This window comes from Heteronotia binoei, chromosome 11, assembly GCF_032191835.1.
Source record: "Heteronotia binoei isolate CCM8104 ecotype False Entrance Well chromosome 11, APGP_CSIRO_Hbin_v1, whole genome shotgun sequence".
Taxonomy (NCBI): domain Eukaryota; kingdom Metazoa; phylum Chordata; class Lepidosauria; order Squamata; family Gekkonidae; genus Heteronotia; species Heteronotia binoei.
This window is the reverse complement of record NC_083233.1, coordinates 83,738,598-83,756,017: the sequence shown is the minus strand read 5'-3', so window position 1 is coordinate 83,756,017 and position 17,420 is coordinate 83,738,598. Positions and strand designations below refer to the sequence as shown.

The 17,420-nt window shown below is 51.4% G+C and overlaps 1 protein-coding gene across 1 annotated transcript in view; it reads right to left on the bottom strand.

Annotated features, from left to right (window-relative positions):
- Positions 1-17,420, bottom strand: part of SGSM1 (small G protein signaling modulator 1) — a 62,438-nt gene that overhangs the window by 26,063 nt on the left and 18,955 nt on the right. Inside the window, exons 3-11 of the mRNA XM_060249189.1 lie at positions 16,227-16,389; positions 11,120-11,272; positions 10,518-10,585; positions 8,904-9,049; positions 7,635-7,766; positions 6,528-6,652; positions 4,756-4,823; positions 3,084-3,247; positions 1,212-1,341 (exon numbers count right to left, since the gene is read on the bottom strand). Coding sequence (XP_060105172.1) covers positions 1,212-1,341; positions 3,084-3,247; positions 4,756-4,823; positions 6,528-6,652; positions 7,635-7,766; positions 8,904-9,049; positions 10,518-10,585; positions 11,120-11,272; positions 16,227-16,389 — 1,149 coding nt within the window. The remainder of the gene's footprint in view (positions 1-1,211; positions 1,342-3,083; positions 3,248-4,755; positions 4,824-6,527; positions 6,653-7,634; positions 7,767-8,903; positions 9,050-10,517; positions 10,586-11,119; positions 11,273-16,226; positions 16,390-17,420) is intronic.

Sequence of the window (17,420 nt, the reverse complement as noted above, 5' to 3'; positions counted from 1 at the left end):
CTGGTCTGACCCAGCAGGACCCTTCTGATGTTCTTCTGAAAGCCTCAGACTCTGTGTCCTGTTGCTGGCCCTCCAGAGGAACTGGCTGGCCCCTGTGTGAGACAGGAGGCTGCACTAGAAGATCTACTCGTCTAATCCACCAGGGCTCCAATGTTCTTATGAAATGACCCCAAAGACACAGGCGGCCCCACGGTTAGAATCCGTGGTCTCAAATAAGAAATTATTGCCATCCATGGTTCCTCGAACCACTCACTTCTCTTCCCCCACCGAAATGAAGACTGCCAACTTGTCAGTGTTTGCTTATGTTATGCAATAAAGCACCAGGCCACTAGATGGCACTGAATGAAAAGATGAGCCCACTCGGAAGCTCCGCTGAGAAGGCTGCCCCCCATTTCCCTTGCCCCATGGCACATTCACAGCAGGCTCTGGTTGGCATTTCCACTTCGGTTGCCTCCCTTTCTTGTGTGTGTGCGAAAGAGAGAGATCCAGAGCAGGTGTTTTACCCCCATCGGCGCTCTGGGAACATGGGCTTCCTTGCCCTCCTTTCTCCCACCTGTGTGCCATCCCTCCGTTGCTCCCTCCATTGCTGGCCTAAACCGAGGTCCACAATACCAGCCGACAGGCAGCAGTGCCAAATACCAAGTGACTAGAGGAGCCTCAACCCAAACTGAATCCCACACAACAGAGGCAGTTCTCAACTGAATCACTGCAAAGTTTCCACAGAAGACAGCACCAGCAAGGTCCTGCAGGAACACGGTCAGCCTCGCTCAGCTATCATTTGCAGGACAAGTTTCTAGTCCTCAAACATGGCTGCAAGGAGTGCCTTGACTTTGTCTGTCCAGGTCTAGGGCTGTATGCTGAATAAGTCAGAACTTGGAGGTGGAGCTTCTACGCCCTGCAAACCTTCCTTCGTTGGAAAAGCCAAAATAAAACATGCAAGCCAGTTACATTTGCACAATACGCGATGTGAATTTCACTCTTCTCTAACACTCGTACAAGACAAACGAGTTCACTTGTTTTGGTGTGCAATTTTAGGTTTCTGACATGTATCACCCACAGACCATCCACAACCCATCTACAATCCGGGGGGCGGGGGGGGCGGGGGGAGAGGAGTCGGAGGTTTCCATCAGAGCCATTTCTGTACCTGAAACCAGCCCAAGAAGAACCCAGGGGGCCAGCTCTCCCAGTTGTTCTGGAGCCAGCCAACTCACCAAACTCTGACTGCATTCCAGGGTAGAGGATCCGGAAAACGTAGTCCGTGGCTTCGTCCTCCTCCTTGTCTGATGTGGACTCTGCAGATCCTTGGGGGCTGCGCTTCTTCAGCTTGGGGAAGACTTTCCCCTGCAGGAACAAAAAGCACCAGGACGTGAGGGATCCTAGACAGAGAGCCAGCCGGGGGGATTCTGGAGGGTGCCAACCAGATGTGTGGGGGGGAGGCGCAAGTCAGGCTTAGATGGTCATGGCAGCCCCAGGAAGAAGCTCCTCCCATGCAAGGAAGGGGTCTGAAATGGGCACTGCTGGCTAGTGAGGACTGTCTGAGGCTCCACAAACTACTCCTACTTTGGACTCTTTTCTAACAGATTAGGCTCAGCAGAGCTCTTCCTCCTTAATATATTGCAGGGGTGGCCAATGGTAGCTCTCCAGATGTTTTTGCCTACAACTCCCATCAGCCCCAGCCATTGGCCATGCTGGCTGGGGCTGATGGGAACTGTAGGCAAAAAACATCTGGAGAGCTACCATTGGCCACCCCTGTAATATTGGAACGAATAAAACAGATATTAAGACGGATAAAAGGAAGTCCTTCTTCACTCAAAGGGTGATGAACGCATGGAATTCACTGCCACAGGAGGTGTGCAGCTACAAGCATAGACAGCTTCAAGAGGGGATTGGATAAGCATATGGAGCAGAGGTCCATCAGTGGCTATAAGCCACAGCGTATTGTTGGAACTCTCTGTCTGGGGCAGAGATGCTCTGTATTCTTGGTGCTTGATGGGGGCACAGTGGGAGGGCTTCTAGTGTCCTGGCCCCACTGATGGACCTTCTGCTGGCACCTGGTTTCTTTGGCCACTGTGTGACACAGTGTTCAGCTGGATGGGCCATTGGCCTGATCCAACATGGTTTCTCTTATGTTCTTATTGATGTCAGGCTTGGGCTAAATGCTGCTTCATGACCTGTAAACCACAGTCATGTGGCTCCTCAAATACTAATGAGTTTCCTTCTCACCAACACTTCCACTAGGCAAAGAACAAATTCCTACCAGGCTCCCAAGGGAATTCTGCTCCCCTCTGCTGCCCCAAACTCTTCTGCTAAAGGGGTCCCTCTTTGGGTGTCTTTGCTATAGATCCAGACACCTTCCAGTTCTGATTCAGACAGACCACCTTGAGGAAGGGCACTCCTGATTCAAGAAGCGTCAAGATCAATACCTATCAACACAGATACTACTAGTTCTAATATCTAGAAACTGTCAACGGTTAGCTACTCTGCAATTTTTAAAATGTCCACAGAGCCCCAGCTGACAAAAGGGGGGAGCCAGCGGGGTGTTGTGAGGACGGTGTCGTGCAAAGTTCAGGAAGGAGCGGGTTCAGATTCTGACTCTGCCAGGATGGCTTGCTGAGTGACTTCACACCCCTCACTCATGCTCAGCTTGTCCCTTCTCACAGGGGTGTGGTTGTGAGGAGAAAACAGATGCAGAGAGAATTATGTTGGAAGCCGCAGCTTAAGCAATCTGAAGGTAGCTGCAGAAGTACCTGCAGGGACCCATGAAAACTCCTCCCCTTCCCAAAAATTGTGTTAGTCTTCCACGTGCTCCTGGACTCTGGCTGCTTTCTACTGCTCCAGACAGACGAACCCGGAGACTCATCTTGAGCTTAAGCCAACCTCAGAATCACCAAAGAGCCCAGGCCTTCACCAGCCCTCCAAGGTCCTTGAGGAGAAGGGCTGGAAAAGACCTTCTCCACCTGAGCCCCCAGAGAACCTCCGCTTGTCAGAACCGGCCAGGCTGGGCTAGCTGGATCTTAGGGAGGCCAGGCCCTCCGTGGGCAGCTGGGTGCTCCACGACAGAACTCCAGGGACAAATGCCTCACCTTCCCCCTCTGCGACCAGAGAGGTGGGTCCAGCTGGCCATGGGGCAGGAGTCCATTTTCAAGGCAAGAGAGGAACTGGAGGAGGTGGCCACCTCTGGGGAAGCGCAGAGGAGGGCGCTGGATCCCGTCTTGACTCACCAGGACAACGGTCCCCCCACTGTCTACTATTAGCAAGAGAAAGAAGGAAGCCACAAAGGGAGCAGCCCAGGTGAGAAGCAGAAGACAAGAAGGCCGGGGGACTGGGGAGCACTGCCCCAAATAGCTGCCTGGCACCCCAGGAGCCCTGGCACTGTGATGGGAAAGGAAAGGTCCCCTGGGCAAGCACCAGTCATTTCCGACTCTGGGGTGACGTTGCTTTCACGATGTTTTCATGGCAGACTTTTTGACGGGGTGGTTTGCCATTGCCTTCCTCAGTCATCTACACTTTCCCCCCAGCAAACTGGGGACTCATTTGACCAACCTTGGAAGGATGGAAGGCTGAGTCAACCTGGAGCCAGCTACCTGAACCCAGTTTCCGCTGGGATCAAACTCAGGTCGTGAGCAGAGTTTAGGACTGCAGTATTGCAGCTTTAACACTCTGCACCACGGGGCTCTTCAAAAGGAAAGGTCCCCTGTGCAAGCACCAGTCGTTTGCAACTCTGGGGTGACGTTGCTTTCACGACGTTTTTACAGGGTGGTTTGCCATTGCCTTCCCCAGCCATCTACGCTTTCCCCCCAGCAAGCTGGGTGCTCCTTTGACCGACCTCGGAAGGATGGAAGGCTGAGTCAACCTGGAGCCGGCTACCTGAACCCAGCTTCCGCTAGGATCAAACTCAGGTCGTGAGCAGAGTTTAAGACTGCAGTATTGCAGCTTTAACACTCTGCACCACAGGGCTCTTCAAAAGGAAAGGTCCCCTGTGCAAGCACCAGTCGTTTCCGACTCTGGGGTGATGTTGCTTTCACAACGTTTTCATGGCAGACTTTTCCCGGGGTGGTTTGCCATTGCCTTCCCCAGCCATCTACGCTTTCCCCCCAGCAAGCTGGGTGCTCCTTTGACCGACCTCGGAAGGATGGAAGGCTGAGTCAACCTTGGGCCGGCTACCTGAATCCAGCTTTTTCTGGAATCGAACTCAGGTTGTGAGCAAAGAGTTCCGATCACAGTACTGCTGCTTTACCACTCTGCGCCACGGGGCACTGTGACAACATGGGTACAAATCTTGCCTTGCAGAGGCAACAATTGTGGAGCTGAAAGCAGGAGCGTTGTGATTGGAGGCGGAGACCAAGCCCAGTTTCGGGCTGCCCAGCTCTCTTCCTGCCACGCTTGGACAGCAGAACACCTTCCACTGCTGCCTGTTAGGCTCCGGCACCTGACCGCCTGAGCAGGAGATCTCCTCCTCCTAGCGTCAGGTCTGGCCCCAGCCTGGGAACCCCCCCCCCTCACACACACAACACCCCCCACCCCCCTGCTCTACAGGTGCCTCTGACCCCCAAGTGGGGGCCCCTTTGGTCTGGCTGGAAGCACGATGCCCCCTCCAGGCGCATCTCAGGATGAACAGCTCCCTCCCTCCCTCCCTCCAAGGCCTCTTCTCCACCGGGAGGTTGCAGGGAGAGGCCAAGAGGAGGGGCTCATCCCTGTGGGAGGCCTGAGAAGCTTCTGGGGAGACTCTGAGCGCCCCCCTGGGTGCCCTCTTACCCTGCTGGTGGCAGTGCAGGTAGACAATCTCCTCCAGGCGGATGGTCATGGCATAGTCCCAGTACACACTGCAAGAGGGGAGAGGAATGGGGCTCAGTGCTGCCCCCTCCTGCGGGTGCATCTGAGGAAGGCCAGCCACACCCACCCAGGCCACACCCCCTTTAAAACACCAGCAGCCAGGGCAGGGTTGCGATGCTGCCCTCGCCGAGACCCTCTTCCCCCTGCCCATCAGCCAGCAGTCACTCAATAACCAACCAAGGCAAATAAGGCCTTCATGGGGTTGAAACTCTTGCCAGCCCTCACCAAAGAACAGCGTGCATTTATTTCAGGCTTCCACATAGTGCTGCTCTGTCCTGCACGCGACCAATCCCAGCCCGCCGGGATGTGTGAACTGGAAATGTACAAAGGCGTGAGGCTGCATGACCCTGCGTGAACTAGACCCCACCGGTCGATCACTCACAAGCACACAGGCCGGAGCTCTGCAGGGTCTCAGGTGGAGGAGGTCTTCCACATCAACTACCTCCTGGCTCTTTGACTGGACATGCTGAGGATTGGACCAGGGACCTTCTGCATGCCAAGCAGAGGCTCTTCCACGGAGCCACGTCCCTCCGCAGCACACATGAAACTGCCTCCTACTGACCAGACCCTCAGTCCATCAAGGTCAGTCTTGTCTCCTCAGACTGGCAACAGCTCTCCAGGGGCACAGGCAGATGTTTTCCCCATCACCTCCTGCCTGGTCCTTAACTGGAGGTTCTGGGGATTGAACCTGGGACCTTCTGTTTGCCAAGAAGAGGCTCTGCCACTGAGCCATGGCCTCCCTGAATTCCAGCTGCTGCCAGCAGTGTCATGGGGGAAAGAAGAAGACCACAGGTTTATACCCTGCCCTTCTCTGAATCAGAGTCTCAGAGTGGCCCACAATCTCATTTGTCTTTCTCCCCCACAACAGACACCCTGTGAGGTGGATGGGGCTGGAGAGGGCTCTCACAAGCAGCTGCCCTTTCAAGGACAGAGGCTCAGAGTGGTCTACAATCTCCTTTCCCTTCTGCCCCCAAAACAGACACCCTGTGTAGCAGGTGGGGCTGAGAGGGCTCTCCCAGAAGCTGCCCTTTCAAGGACAGAGTCTCAGAGTGGCCCACAATCTCCTTTATCTTCCTCCCTCACAACAGGCACTCTGTGAGGTGTGTGGGGTTGAGAGGGCTCTCCTAGAAGCTGCCCTTTCAAGGACAACTCCTACAAGAGCTCTGGCTGACCCAAGGCCATTTCAGCAGGTGCAAGTGGAGGAGTGGGGAATCAAACCTGGTTCTCCCAGATAAGAGTCCGCACACTTCACCACTACACCAACTGGCCCTTGTTGCCGAGAAAGCAACTGCAGGCTGGGTGCTTCTTCTGCTGGAGGGTCCTCTGCATCTCTCAGGTCAGGGGAAGCCCAGAGACAAGGAGAATCCCACAGTCCTCCCCTGAGAGAGAAAGCAGAAGGAGGCAAACTCCTCCACAGGATAGTTTGCTGAGGGGTGCAGGGGATCCAGGTCTGCCCTCTTCCAAGGCACCTCAGGCTGCTCTGGAAAGGAGGAATTCTGGGATACCTCACATGACTTGTCAGAACATGAGGAAACGAAGGATCTCTAAAATGATGCACCAACAACACAAGACCAGCTCCTCCCACTAGAATTCCTAACATTCTTTGTTTAGTCTCAGGAGGGCCTTAGGACAGCTCCCTCTTCAGACCCACTCCTTATCCATAAATTGGGAGGGGGGCTGCATATGTGAGTCACCTTTTCTCATAGTCCAGATCTCCCACGGAGCCGTTCATCAGCTGGTTCGGAGTCCACTTCAGGGTCATGATGTCGGCGGTCTGGTGAAGGGAGAGGTACCCGGGAATGGCTTCCATGTCATCTCGCTGGGAAGAGAGAAAACCTGAGAGGCAGCAACCAGAGGGCAGCTCCGTCCGGGGCCTTCCCCACAGAGAGGGGGGGGGGGCGCTGCGGCAGAGCATCCCCAGGGTGGAATTTGGCACCCGGCTCACTTCTTTATCTTGCAAATATTTTACAAATCTTATTTTATTTTCTCTCTCGTGATACCAGAACCTGAACTCAGCTAATGGCATGGATGGGCAATAGGTACAGGACAGGAAAGGAAGCACATTTACTCAATGAGTAACTGAACTGTGGAATTCACAGCCTGTGGAGGTAGCGATGGCCACAGCCACAAAGGGTTTTAAAAAAGAATGAGATGCATGGCAGAGAGGTTGATCACTGGCTACTAGTCATGGTGACTGAAGGGAAACTCCATATTCAGAGGCAGTAAACTTCTGCAACCCAATGCTAGGAAGCAGGGCTATTTTTGTAGCAGGAACTCCTTTGCATATCAGGCCACACAGCCCTGATGCAAAGGATATGCAAAGGAGCTCCTGCTACAAAAAAAAGCCCTGCTAGGAAGTAACATCAGGGGAAGGCCTTGGACTCCACGACCTATTTGTTCTTTTTTTTTTTTTAATTTGTTGGCCAAAACAGACCACTGGATTGGCCACAGTCTGAAACAAGATGCTGGACTAAACGGACCACCGTTCTGATCCAGCAGGGCTCTTCTTATGTCCAAAGCAAGGTTCTATATTGTGTGGCTTGAATATCTGAAATCCCAGGGCTCCCAAATATGACCTTTAAGGATCGGGAGGAAAAGGAACAGCCTTTTGGGCTCTGCAGACCTCCTCAAGAGTCTTCATGGTTATCCAAAGAATAAGTTCAACAAAAAGCCAGCAAATTTCCTGAATTTGCCTAAAGTACCAGACGCCTTAACTATGGCTTGGTGGGGGTAGAGGGAGAATCCACAGGTCTCTTCCCATGCTGGAGGCCTCCTGCCACCCCTACTCACTGGTTACTTACCGGCTGCACCAGGACGTTGTTTTTGCCATACAAAAGGGTGGCCCTGGAGTTCTGGTGCAGGGACTCCACATAGTCTCTGGCCGAGAGCGACAGCCGGTCGTCCATGCTGCCGCTGGAATGCCGTTTCTGGATCTAGGAAAGTTCAGCAGGAGGAGAAAGGGGAAGAGATCCTGACCCTGCAGCCCTTACAGCGTCAAGGAAGAATCCGGCCGGCTGCAGCTGCTCTGCTCAGAGCAAAAAGCTGAACCGCAAATCCTCCCTTCCTAGGCTGTGACACCATCATGGGGGCTGCGGGGGTGCAGTGGGATCCATCAGCTTCCCAATAAGTGGAGAGACCTCCGAGTACTTCCCCACTCCCGGCCCACCTATCCAAGTGTGATAATTTACTAAGTATATCTGTTTTGATTTCATTACATATCTGCAAATGCAGCAAAAGAAAAGAGCAGCCATTCCCTTCCTCCCCAGGGAAGTCACAAGAAGAATTTGATTCTGAGAGTTGGGTGGTTGAACAGACAACACAGTCCTGCCTGCACACTCAGCACATGGTGGGAGTATCCAGACAGACAAGCAGTGGCCTCCTTTACATTCACAACAACCCTGCGAAGCAGGTTAGATCCCAAGAACGTCCCCCACCACACACACACACACACACACACACACTAGTTCATCTTCTGCATGCAGAAGTCCCTGGCCTTTTTGAGCCTGCAGGTACTTTTGACATTCTGACACTCAACGTGGGGAGGTGCAGGACAAAATGGCTGCCCCAAACCAGCAACTGCAGCTTACCTTCAGTCACCTCGTGAAGCTCCTTGCGCTGTGGGAGCAGCAGCACTACCGACAAAGTAGTGGCTTTTAAAACCCACACAGCCAATCAAATCCCCAGGGACCAATCAGAAACCTTGGGGCCAAAGGCCCACCTGGCCCCACCCACTTTCTAAAAATTGTTTGGTGGCCACCAGGAAAGACGTTGGTGGGCACCGTGACACCCCTAGGTACCACACCGGGGACCCCCTGCTCTCCCTTGTTCCTGCCTCCGTCCCTGCTCTGCCCAGACTGACTCATGAGGAGTCTTGCTCTCTCCCTCCTGCTTCTTGCACTAATCCACAAGGCTCCCCAGAACACTCACAGGGCAGCATCAAAGTAGAAACGGACCCCGGAGGAGACTGATCGGAGAGCTGCAGGCACAGTTAAGCCGAAGGCCATCTGGGGCCCGACTCCTGCAGATCTGCTCCAGCTGGGCCCAGAATGCCCTCCCCCCCCCCCACCTACACAAAGAGCAGGGCGCTTGGTGGGCGAATCCTGGCGACAGTGAGAGCTGTGGATCCGGTGGCGCTGAACCAACTCGTCAGCCGAAGGGTCGGTCCAGAAGTGGTCGGCAGTTTTCATCTTGGTGTATTCCAGGGCACAGGGACCCACTGCGGGAGGGAGAGGGGAAATGTGGGTCAGGAAGGAAGGGGTCGCTAGGGCCTGCTCTCTCTCTCTCTCTCTCTCCAGACACGCACAGATGCTCCCTTCTCTGGCCCAGCCAGCCTCTGGCAGCTCCAGAATACAGGAAGTGCCAACTGACTGGGGAGCAACTAAGAGGGTGGGGCACCACCAAATGCCCCTCCCCTCCAGCAAGACCCTTCAGAAAGCGTGATCTGGGCAGAGGGAGTGGGTCTCACCCTGCCTGAAAGCTACAAAAAAGAGATCAGTCTGATGCTATTGTCAATAGCGAAGACACAAATTGCTGCAAAATGGAAATCTGAAAATGTGTCTACAAGCCAAACCTGGTATTCTAAAATTTGGGACTATTTCATTCAAATTTAAACTAGCTTTTCCCCTTGCTTATTCTTCACCTAACAGGTATGAAAAGAAAATTGTTCAACCTTGGTTTCCTGTCAATTCATTTTTGATGGATAATGAGTTTTTGCCTTCCAGTCCTTTCTATGCTTCTATGATTTACTTTCGACTGACTATATAGTGAGTCTCCAGTTGTTCAAGCTGCATGCATAAAATCCTCTTGTACTTGTTTTGTAATCCTGACACTGTTGTTTTATGATTTAGAATCACCTGATTGTTTATAATAAGTTGTTCTGCATTAGGTTTAACTATACAGATGTTTTCAATAAAAAAAAATTAAATGGGAAAAATTTCCATTGCTGCAAAATGGAAATTTGAAAATGTGCCTACCAGTCAAACCTGGTATTCTAAAATTCAGGATTATTTCATTCAAATTTAAACTAGCTTTTTCCCTTGCTTATTCGTCACCTAATATGTATGAAAAGAAAATTGTTCAACCTTGGTTTCCTGTCAATTCATTCCCACAAAACAGAGTCCCTTCAAGAACAGCAAAAATGGCTTCAGAGCTGCTTTCACTCTTCCAAGGCCACCAGGCTGCCTCCAGCCCCTGCTCCCACCATTCCCCTGGAAAACGTTTCCTTCCGGGGAAGAAAAATGAGTTGTACAAAAGCCCTCCAGAGATGGTGGCAGCCTGGCTCCCCCCAGCAGGCTCCCCATTCGCCTCTCCCTTCCCCTTTCCTGCTTTGGCAGCTGCAGATGCCTTCTGTCACAACAGGTTTCTGCATCAGGCCTGCTTCTTGCCCCGCGCCCCCTCCTCAGGAGCAAGGCCACTCTGCTGTGCTGCCTGGAAGGCTCCGGCTATGAAAGATCTCCACTCTGCACACAAAAGGGTCCCAGCACAGCCCTCAGCAACTTCACTTCAGAAGGGATCTGGGCTACTGGGGGCTGGCAAAGGCCACTGTCAGCTGCCTGACTCTCTGGAAAGCCACAACCACGGAGAGGGGTCGAGACTGGGCTCAAGAGGCCCGGGGGATGACTCGGCAGAAGGCAGGTAGCAAGGAGAAGACTTCTCGTCACAAAGTTTAGAAAGGCTCCACAAACCCAGCAGAGAGGCGAGGATCGGCCCATCGACAGGATCCATGAGCAGGGCTTCTTTCTCATAGTATTTGCTGGGAACAGAAAGAGAGAGGCACAGAGGGCTTAGAAGGCAGGAAGCCAGCAAGAACAGAAAGGAATCCAAAAAGGACGCTGCGTGTTCATGATATCAACCAGAGGTATTCATGTTAATCGTATGTCACTTTCACAAGCTCTGCAGGGTTCAGCAACTGATTAGGAAACGTACAAAACGGCCCTGACACCCGACAGACAGTTCAATACTGTTGCTGAAGGAAGAGTAGATTTATTGCTCTTTTTAATTAGCATGAGAGAAGCCATGCTGAATCAGGCAATGGCCCATCTAGTCCAACACTCTGTGTCACCCAGCGGCAGCAGGACACGGAAATGCTGTTCAACTCTTGCTTCTCCCCAGGGTGGAAACATTTTACAACTCTCTGCCTTCCATCCATTCTTGAGAAAAGATGGGGCAGCACCAGTAAAGGATAGTTTAAGTGGACTCCACTGATGTCCTTGCTGGCTCCCTGGGATGATGGTTTGAACAGGCCAGTCCGGTTGTCCCAACAGAGAGAAGAAGGAAGGAGCCTCACCTGCTGTTTTCTACCAAGTGGTGCACGATTTTGTCCAGGACTTTCTCAAAAAGTGCAGTGCGGATCCAGAGGTGCCGAATGGCCTGGGGAGACAAGCTGGGTAATTTCTGGACCTTGCGGGTGTTCTCCTGAGCCCCCGGGCCCTGGTTGCGCCTTGGAGGAAACAAGGGAGAAAGAAGCCCATCCAATCATGAATATATCAGGACAAATACCTGAAGAGCAGCCCCAGACCCCCCACACATACCCAGACAGTCCACTTCAGCTCCCAGAACACATATGGGACAAACTTGATATTTATACAAACATTTGCACCTGAAACCTGCAGCAATAACCAATGCAAGATATTGCAGACACTGAATTTACTTAAAGAATTAGATGGAGAAATCCCCTAGATTTGAGTCCAGTAGCCTCTTACAGACCAGTAGCCTCTTGGAGAGCCAGTGTGGTGTAATGGTTAAGTGTGTGGACTCTTATCTGGGACAACCAGGTTTGACTTCCCACTCCTCCACTTGCACCTGCTGGAATGGCCTTAGGTCAGCCATAGCTATCACAGAGGTTGTCCTTGAAAGGGCAGCTGCTGTGAGAGCCCTCTCAGCCCCACCCACCTCACAGGGTGTCTGCTGTGGGGGAGGACGGTAAAGGAGATTGTGAGCCACTCTGAGACTCTGTCCTTGAAAGGGCAGCTGCTGTGAGAGCCCTCTCAGCCCCACCCACCTCACAGGGTGTCTGTTATGGGGGGGAGAAGATATAGGAGATTGTAAGCCGCTCTGAGTCTCTGATTCAGAGAGAAGGGCAGGGTATAAAACTGCAATAATTCTTCTTCTTCTAGAGAGCCAGTTTGGTGTAGTGGTTAAGTGTGCGTGCGGACTCTTATCTGGGAGAACCGGGTTTGACTCCCCAGTCCTCCACTTGCACCTGCTGGAATGGCCTTGGGTCAGCCATAGTTATCACAGAGGTTGTCCTTGAAAGGGCAGCTGCTGTGAGAGCCCTCTCAGTCCCACCCACCTCACAGGGTGTCTGTTGTCGGGGAGGAAGATAAATTTATTTACTATTATTTATTACATTAAATTTCTATCCCGTCCTCTCCGCAAGCGGACAGGGTAGCTAACAACATTCATTTTCACAAGTTAAAAACCAATAAAATATAATTACAATTTTTTAAATTTTCTAAAAAACCATTTCATGGTGCTATATCGCTACAGGAGATCGTGAGCTGGTCTGAGACTCTGAGATTTGGAGTGGAGGGCAGGATAGAAATCCAATATCTTCTTCACAAGAGCTCTGGCTCTTGAAAGCTCCTGCCCCCAAAATCTTGTTGCTCTCTAAGGTGCCAGGAGACTCAAAGCCAGCTGTTCCATGGCAGACCAACATGGCTGCCCTCTGCACCAACGCTCCCTCTAAGCCGTGGAGTCTCGTGAGTCACAATTTTACTTTGTGAGCTGCTGGCATTAAAGTTGTGAGTGAGTGATTTGGCTCACTGCATACATTAGTTTGCTCTGAGGTCCTCCTTCTTGAGCTAAGGCAAAAACGTGTGAGTCAGAGGCTAAATAAACAGTGAGCTAGCTCACACTAGCTCAGCTTAGAGGGAATGCCAGCTCTGAACCAAACTTGGAGAAATTGGCTACTCTCGGCCAGGCATCTGGGTTGCCTTGATCCAGACTTTTCACTTCTGAAGGCAGATCTTAAGCCTGCTGTTTGTGTGGCATGGACAACCAGGGCCTCAGACAGAAGCAGAGCAAGACAGGAATAACGGAGGAGCCCTGCATGGAGGAGAGAGGTGAAGCCCTGAGGAAAGAAAAGGAAATTTGGGTGTGTGTTGGGGGTGGGCTGTCCAAGAACTTTTTCCCCAGCAGAAAAATGGGAAATTTGAGGGAGCGCTGGGGGGAAAAACCTGCTATGAAATATCTTCTATTTTGGAATGAAGGAAATCTTTTTTCAAGAGAGGCAGAGCAGAGATGTGTTTGGAGGGTCAGGCCAGAATTTGGGTGACCCATGTTCATCTCCCCATGAAGCTCCCCACAGAAGCTGGGCCAGTCACACACTCTTAGCTTAACCCACTTGACAGGGTTGTTGTGAGGATAAAATGGAAGAATGGGGTGGTCCCCGCTGAGGAGACAGGTGGGGTCTAAATGAAACAACTCAACAAAGCAAAGTTTTACTTGGAATGCATAGTCTGAAGACAAACATGTAAGACAATTCACAGCATTAGTTCTTGATGATTCTTGTGGGTGTTGCAAACATATTTTTTGCAAGCATATATTGTTTAAATGTGACAAATTCTGCCCAAAATCAATATGTCATAATTGTATGATCATAACACTACTGAAATGTTCAGTGCTTTCAATGTTACGAAGTTCAAAACATGGTCAGATACCAGGGGTGGCCAATGGTAGCTCTTCAGATGTTTTTTTGCCTACAACTCCCATCAGTCCCAGCCAGCTTGGCCAATGGCTGGGGCTGATGGGAGTTGTAGGCAAAAAAACATCTGGAGAGCTACCGTTGGCCACCCCTGAAATTCACCATTAGCCCCCTTATGAATCCACAGGATGGTTATCTGTGCAGAGACTCACTTTATTTTCTTTACCACACGGAGTGAGTCTTATTTTCCCCGGCCTCTCTAAGATGCCTGCGCCAAGGGGCAGAGGTTGCAGGAGGCTGCATCTCTGGTGCTTGAGCATTTGGGGTACCCACAATTCTGCTTGCAGAAAATGATGCTCTTCAGAGTCCTGAGCAGTGTCCCCTCTAAGCTGAGTTAGCGTGAGCCAACTCAGTTTTTTAGCCTCTGATTCACACATTTTTGCCTTAGCTCCAGAAGGACGGCCCCGGAGCAAACTAATTGATGCAGGAGCTCACAACTATAATGCCAGGAGTTCACAAAGTATAATTTTTGCTCATAAGACTCCACAGCTTAGAGGGAACTTTGGTCCTGAGTACACCAAGTAGTTTGATTTGGTATCTTATCCAAGTTATACATGATGCATTTTATATTAAGAAAGTGAACTAAGTTTAAGCTTCGGTCTGGAGAGAAAGTCTTACAAAGAAAAGTGGGCATGTTTAGCTTGGAGAGGTGGCAGCTGAGAGGTGATAGGATCACCATCTTCAAGGACTTGAAGGGCTGTCATCTAAAGGAGGGTGTGGAATTGTTTTCTGCGGCCCTGGAAGGCAGGACCAGATCCAATGGGTTGAAATTAAATCAAAAGAGTTTCCAGCTCAACATGAGGAAGAACTTCCTGACCCTTAGAGCGATTCCTCAGTGGAACAGGCTTCCTCGGGAGGTGGTGGGCTCTCCTTCCTTGGAGGTTTTTAAACAGAGGCTAGATGGCCATCTGACAGCAATGAGGATCCTGTGAATTTAGGGGGAGGTGTTTCTGAGTTTCGTGCATTGTGCAGGGGGTTGGACTAGATGACCCTGGCCATTAAAGAGCAGTTCCTCAGTGGAACAGGCTTCCTTGGGAGGTGGTGGGCTCTCCTTCCTTGGAGGTTTTTAAACACAGGCTGGATGGCCATCTGACAGCAATGAAAATCCTGTGAATTTGGGGGGAGGTATTTGTGAGTTTCCTGCATTGTGCAGGGGGTTGGACTAGATGACCCTGGAGATCCCTTCCAACTCTATGATTCTAAAAGAGCCAGAGTCCAGCAGCACTTTAAAGACTAACAACACTTGTGGCCACAGGGGAGAACATAAGAGAAGCCATGTTGGATCAGGCCAATGGCCCGTCCAGTCCAACACTCTGTGTCACACAGTGGCCAATATGTGTGTGTGTGTGTGTATATATATACACACACACACACACACACACACACATATATATATATATATATATATACACACACACACTGTGGCTAATAGCCACTGATGGACCTCTATGCCATATTTTTATCCAATCCCCTTAAAGCTGGCTATGCTTGTAGCCGCCACCACCTCCTGTGGCAGTGAATTTCACATGTTAATCACCCTTTGGGTGAAGAAGTACTTCCTTTTATCTGTTTTAACCTGACTGCTCAGCAATTTAATGGAATGCCCACGAGTTCTTGCATTTTGAGAAAGGGAGAAAAATACTTCTTTCTCTACTTTCTCCATCCCATGCATTATCTTGTAAACCTCTGTCATGTCACCCCACAGTCGACGTTTCTCCAAGATAAAGAGCCCCAAGCGTTTCAACCTTTCTTCATAGGGAAAGTGTTCCAGCCCTTTAATCATTCTAGTTGCCCTTTTCTGGACTTTCTCCAATGCTATAATATCCTTTTGGAGGTGCGGCCACCAGAACTGCACACAGTACTCCAAATGAGACCACACCATTGATTTATACAGGGGCATTATGATACTGGCTGATTTGTTTTCAATTCCCTTCCTAATAATTCCCAGCATGGCGTTGGCCTTTTTTATTGCAATCGCACACTGTCTTGACATTTTCAGTGAATTATCTCCCACGACCCCAAGATCTCTCTCTTGGTCAGTCTCTGCCTAGTTCACACCCCATCAACTTGCATGTGCACCTGGGATTCTTGGCCCCAATGTGCATTACTTTGCACTTGGCCACATTGAACCTCATCTGCCACGTTGACGCCCACTCACCCAGCCTCAACAGATCCCTTCGGAGTGCCTCACAATCCTCTCTGGTTCTCACCACCCTGAACAATTTAGTGTCAACTGCAAACCGGGCCACTTCACTGCTCACTCCCAACTCCAAATCATTTATGAACAAGTTAAAGAGCATGGGACCCAGTACCGAGCCTTGCGGGAGGAGCTTTTGTGAGTTATTGCAGTCATTTGGTATCTGAAGAAGTGAAAAGTGACTCCCAAAAGATCCTCCCTTGCCACAGATTCTGTTAATCATTAAAATGCTATTGAACTCTTGCTGTTTTCTGCTGGTACAGACAGAATAACATGGCTGCCCATCCTGAAGTATAGCATCTATTACAGTTTCCCCCAACATTCTGCCTCCAAATCCCCCTCCCCAAGGCGTCAACATTTCCAGAAATGGGATGTTTCTGCATACAAACCTCCTACTCTCCCTTTATCGAGGGTCTGGACCCCCAGCAAAACCCCCACCTCAGCAGGGCTCAGTCCCATCACCCCACCCGTGCCCAGCCCCCCTGAACTCACGCATTCTCGATGAGCTGCTCCAGGTCCTGCACCTTCCGAGAAAGCTCCTCGGCAGGAGGGAAGCTCTTCCCCACCTTCATGAACAGAGCGGCGATCTTGTTGCTGCGCAGGAAACCAGCCGCCCGGCGCTTGAGGCCGTGAAGGACGCAGGCCTCGACTGCAGCTGTGGGCAGAGGGGGAGCAGAGCGCATTGGATGGTGCAGCAGCAGCAGCTTCCTGACCACCAGGAAAAGCCAAGAAATGGAAAGGTCCCCTGGGCAAGCACCAGTCGTTTCTGACTCTGGGGTGATGCTGCTTTCACGTTTTCACGGTAGACTTTTTATGGGGTGGTTTGCCCTTGCCTTCCCCAGTCATCTACACTTTCCCCCCACCAAGCTGGGGACTCATTTCACCGACCTCAGAAAGATGGAAGGCTGAGTCAACCTCCAGCTCGCTACCTGAACCAGCTTTCGCTGGGATCGAACTCAGGTCGTGAGCAGAGAGTTCAGGTCACAGTACTGCAGTACTGCTGCTTTACCACTCTGTGCCACGGGGCCACTAAAACCCAACCAGAAATGCGGGCCCCAGAGTAGCACCGCAAGAAGCCTTCCTCTGGAACTCCCCCTCGCCGTATCCATAACCTGGGCCTTGCCTTTCCCAGCTCCGCAGTGAGCCAGGCTGGAGGCGGGCGGGGGTGGGGGGGAGAGAGGTTTCTTCCAGATAGATGCAAGCTGAAAACATAACTGAAATTGACCATTTCAGCCAGCTGGGGTCTGGGCCCGAATAAACACAAATACTGGGAGTAATTAAAAGTCTCCAAAAGGCTTCTGAAGCCTCTCAAATCCAGGCGGGCCACAGGTCAACCCAAAGGTCTGGCAGCCGTTCTCCAAATTCCAGCCCAATGCAAAGCGAGCCCTGTAGAAGACCCACACGGGAAATTCAAACAAAACGTTTGCAGCGCATGCCTACTGGCCGGCAGCCTGGCATGGCTAATGACCCAAGCCACGGAGGGCAGTCACTCTGCCTGCCTGCCGCTTTCTGGACTCAGATCTGCTTCACTCTCAGTCCCCTCTCTCCCTCCTTCCGCTCCAATCATCCCCTGGTGCAGAACGCCAAGACTGAAGGCAGAGACCTTGCTCTGAGGCACCCCAACAACTGTGTGGAGTCCAAATGTGGGCCCCTGAACTAACAGAGGCTGGCTGGCTTCCTGGGAAG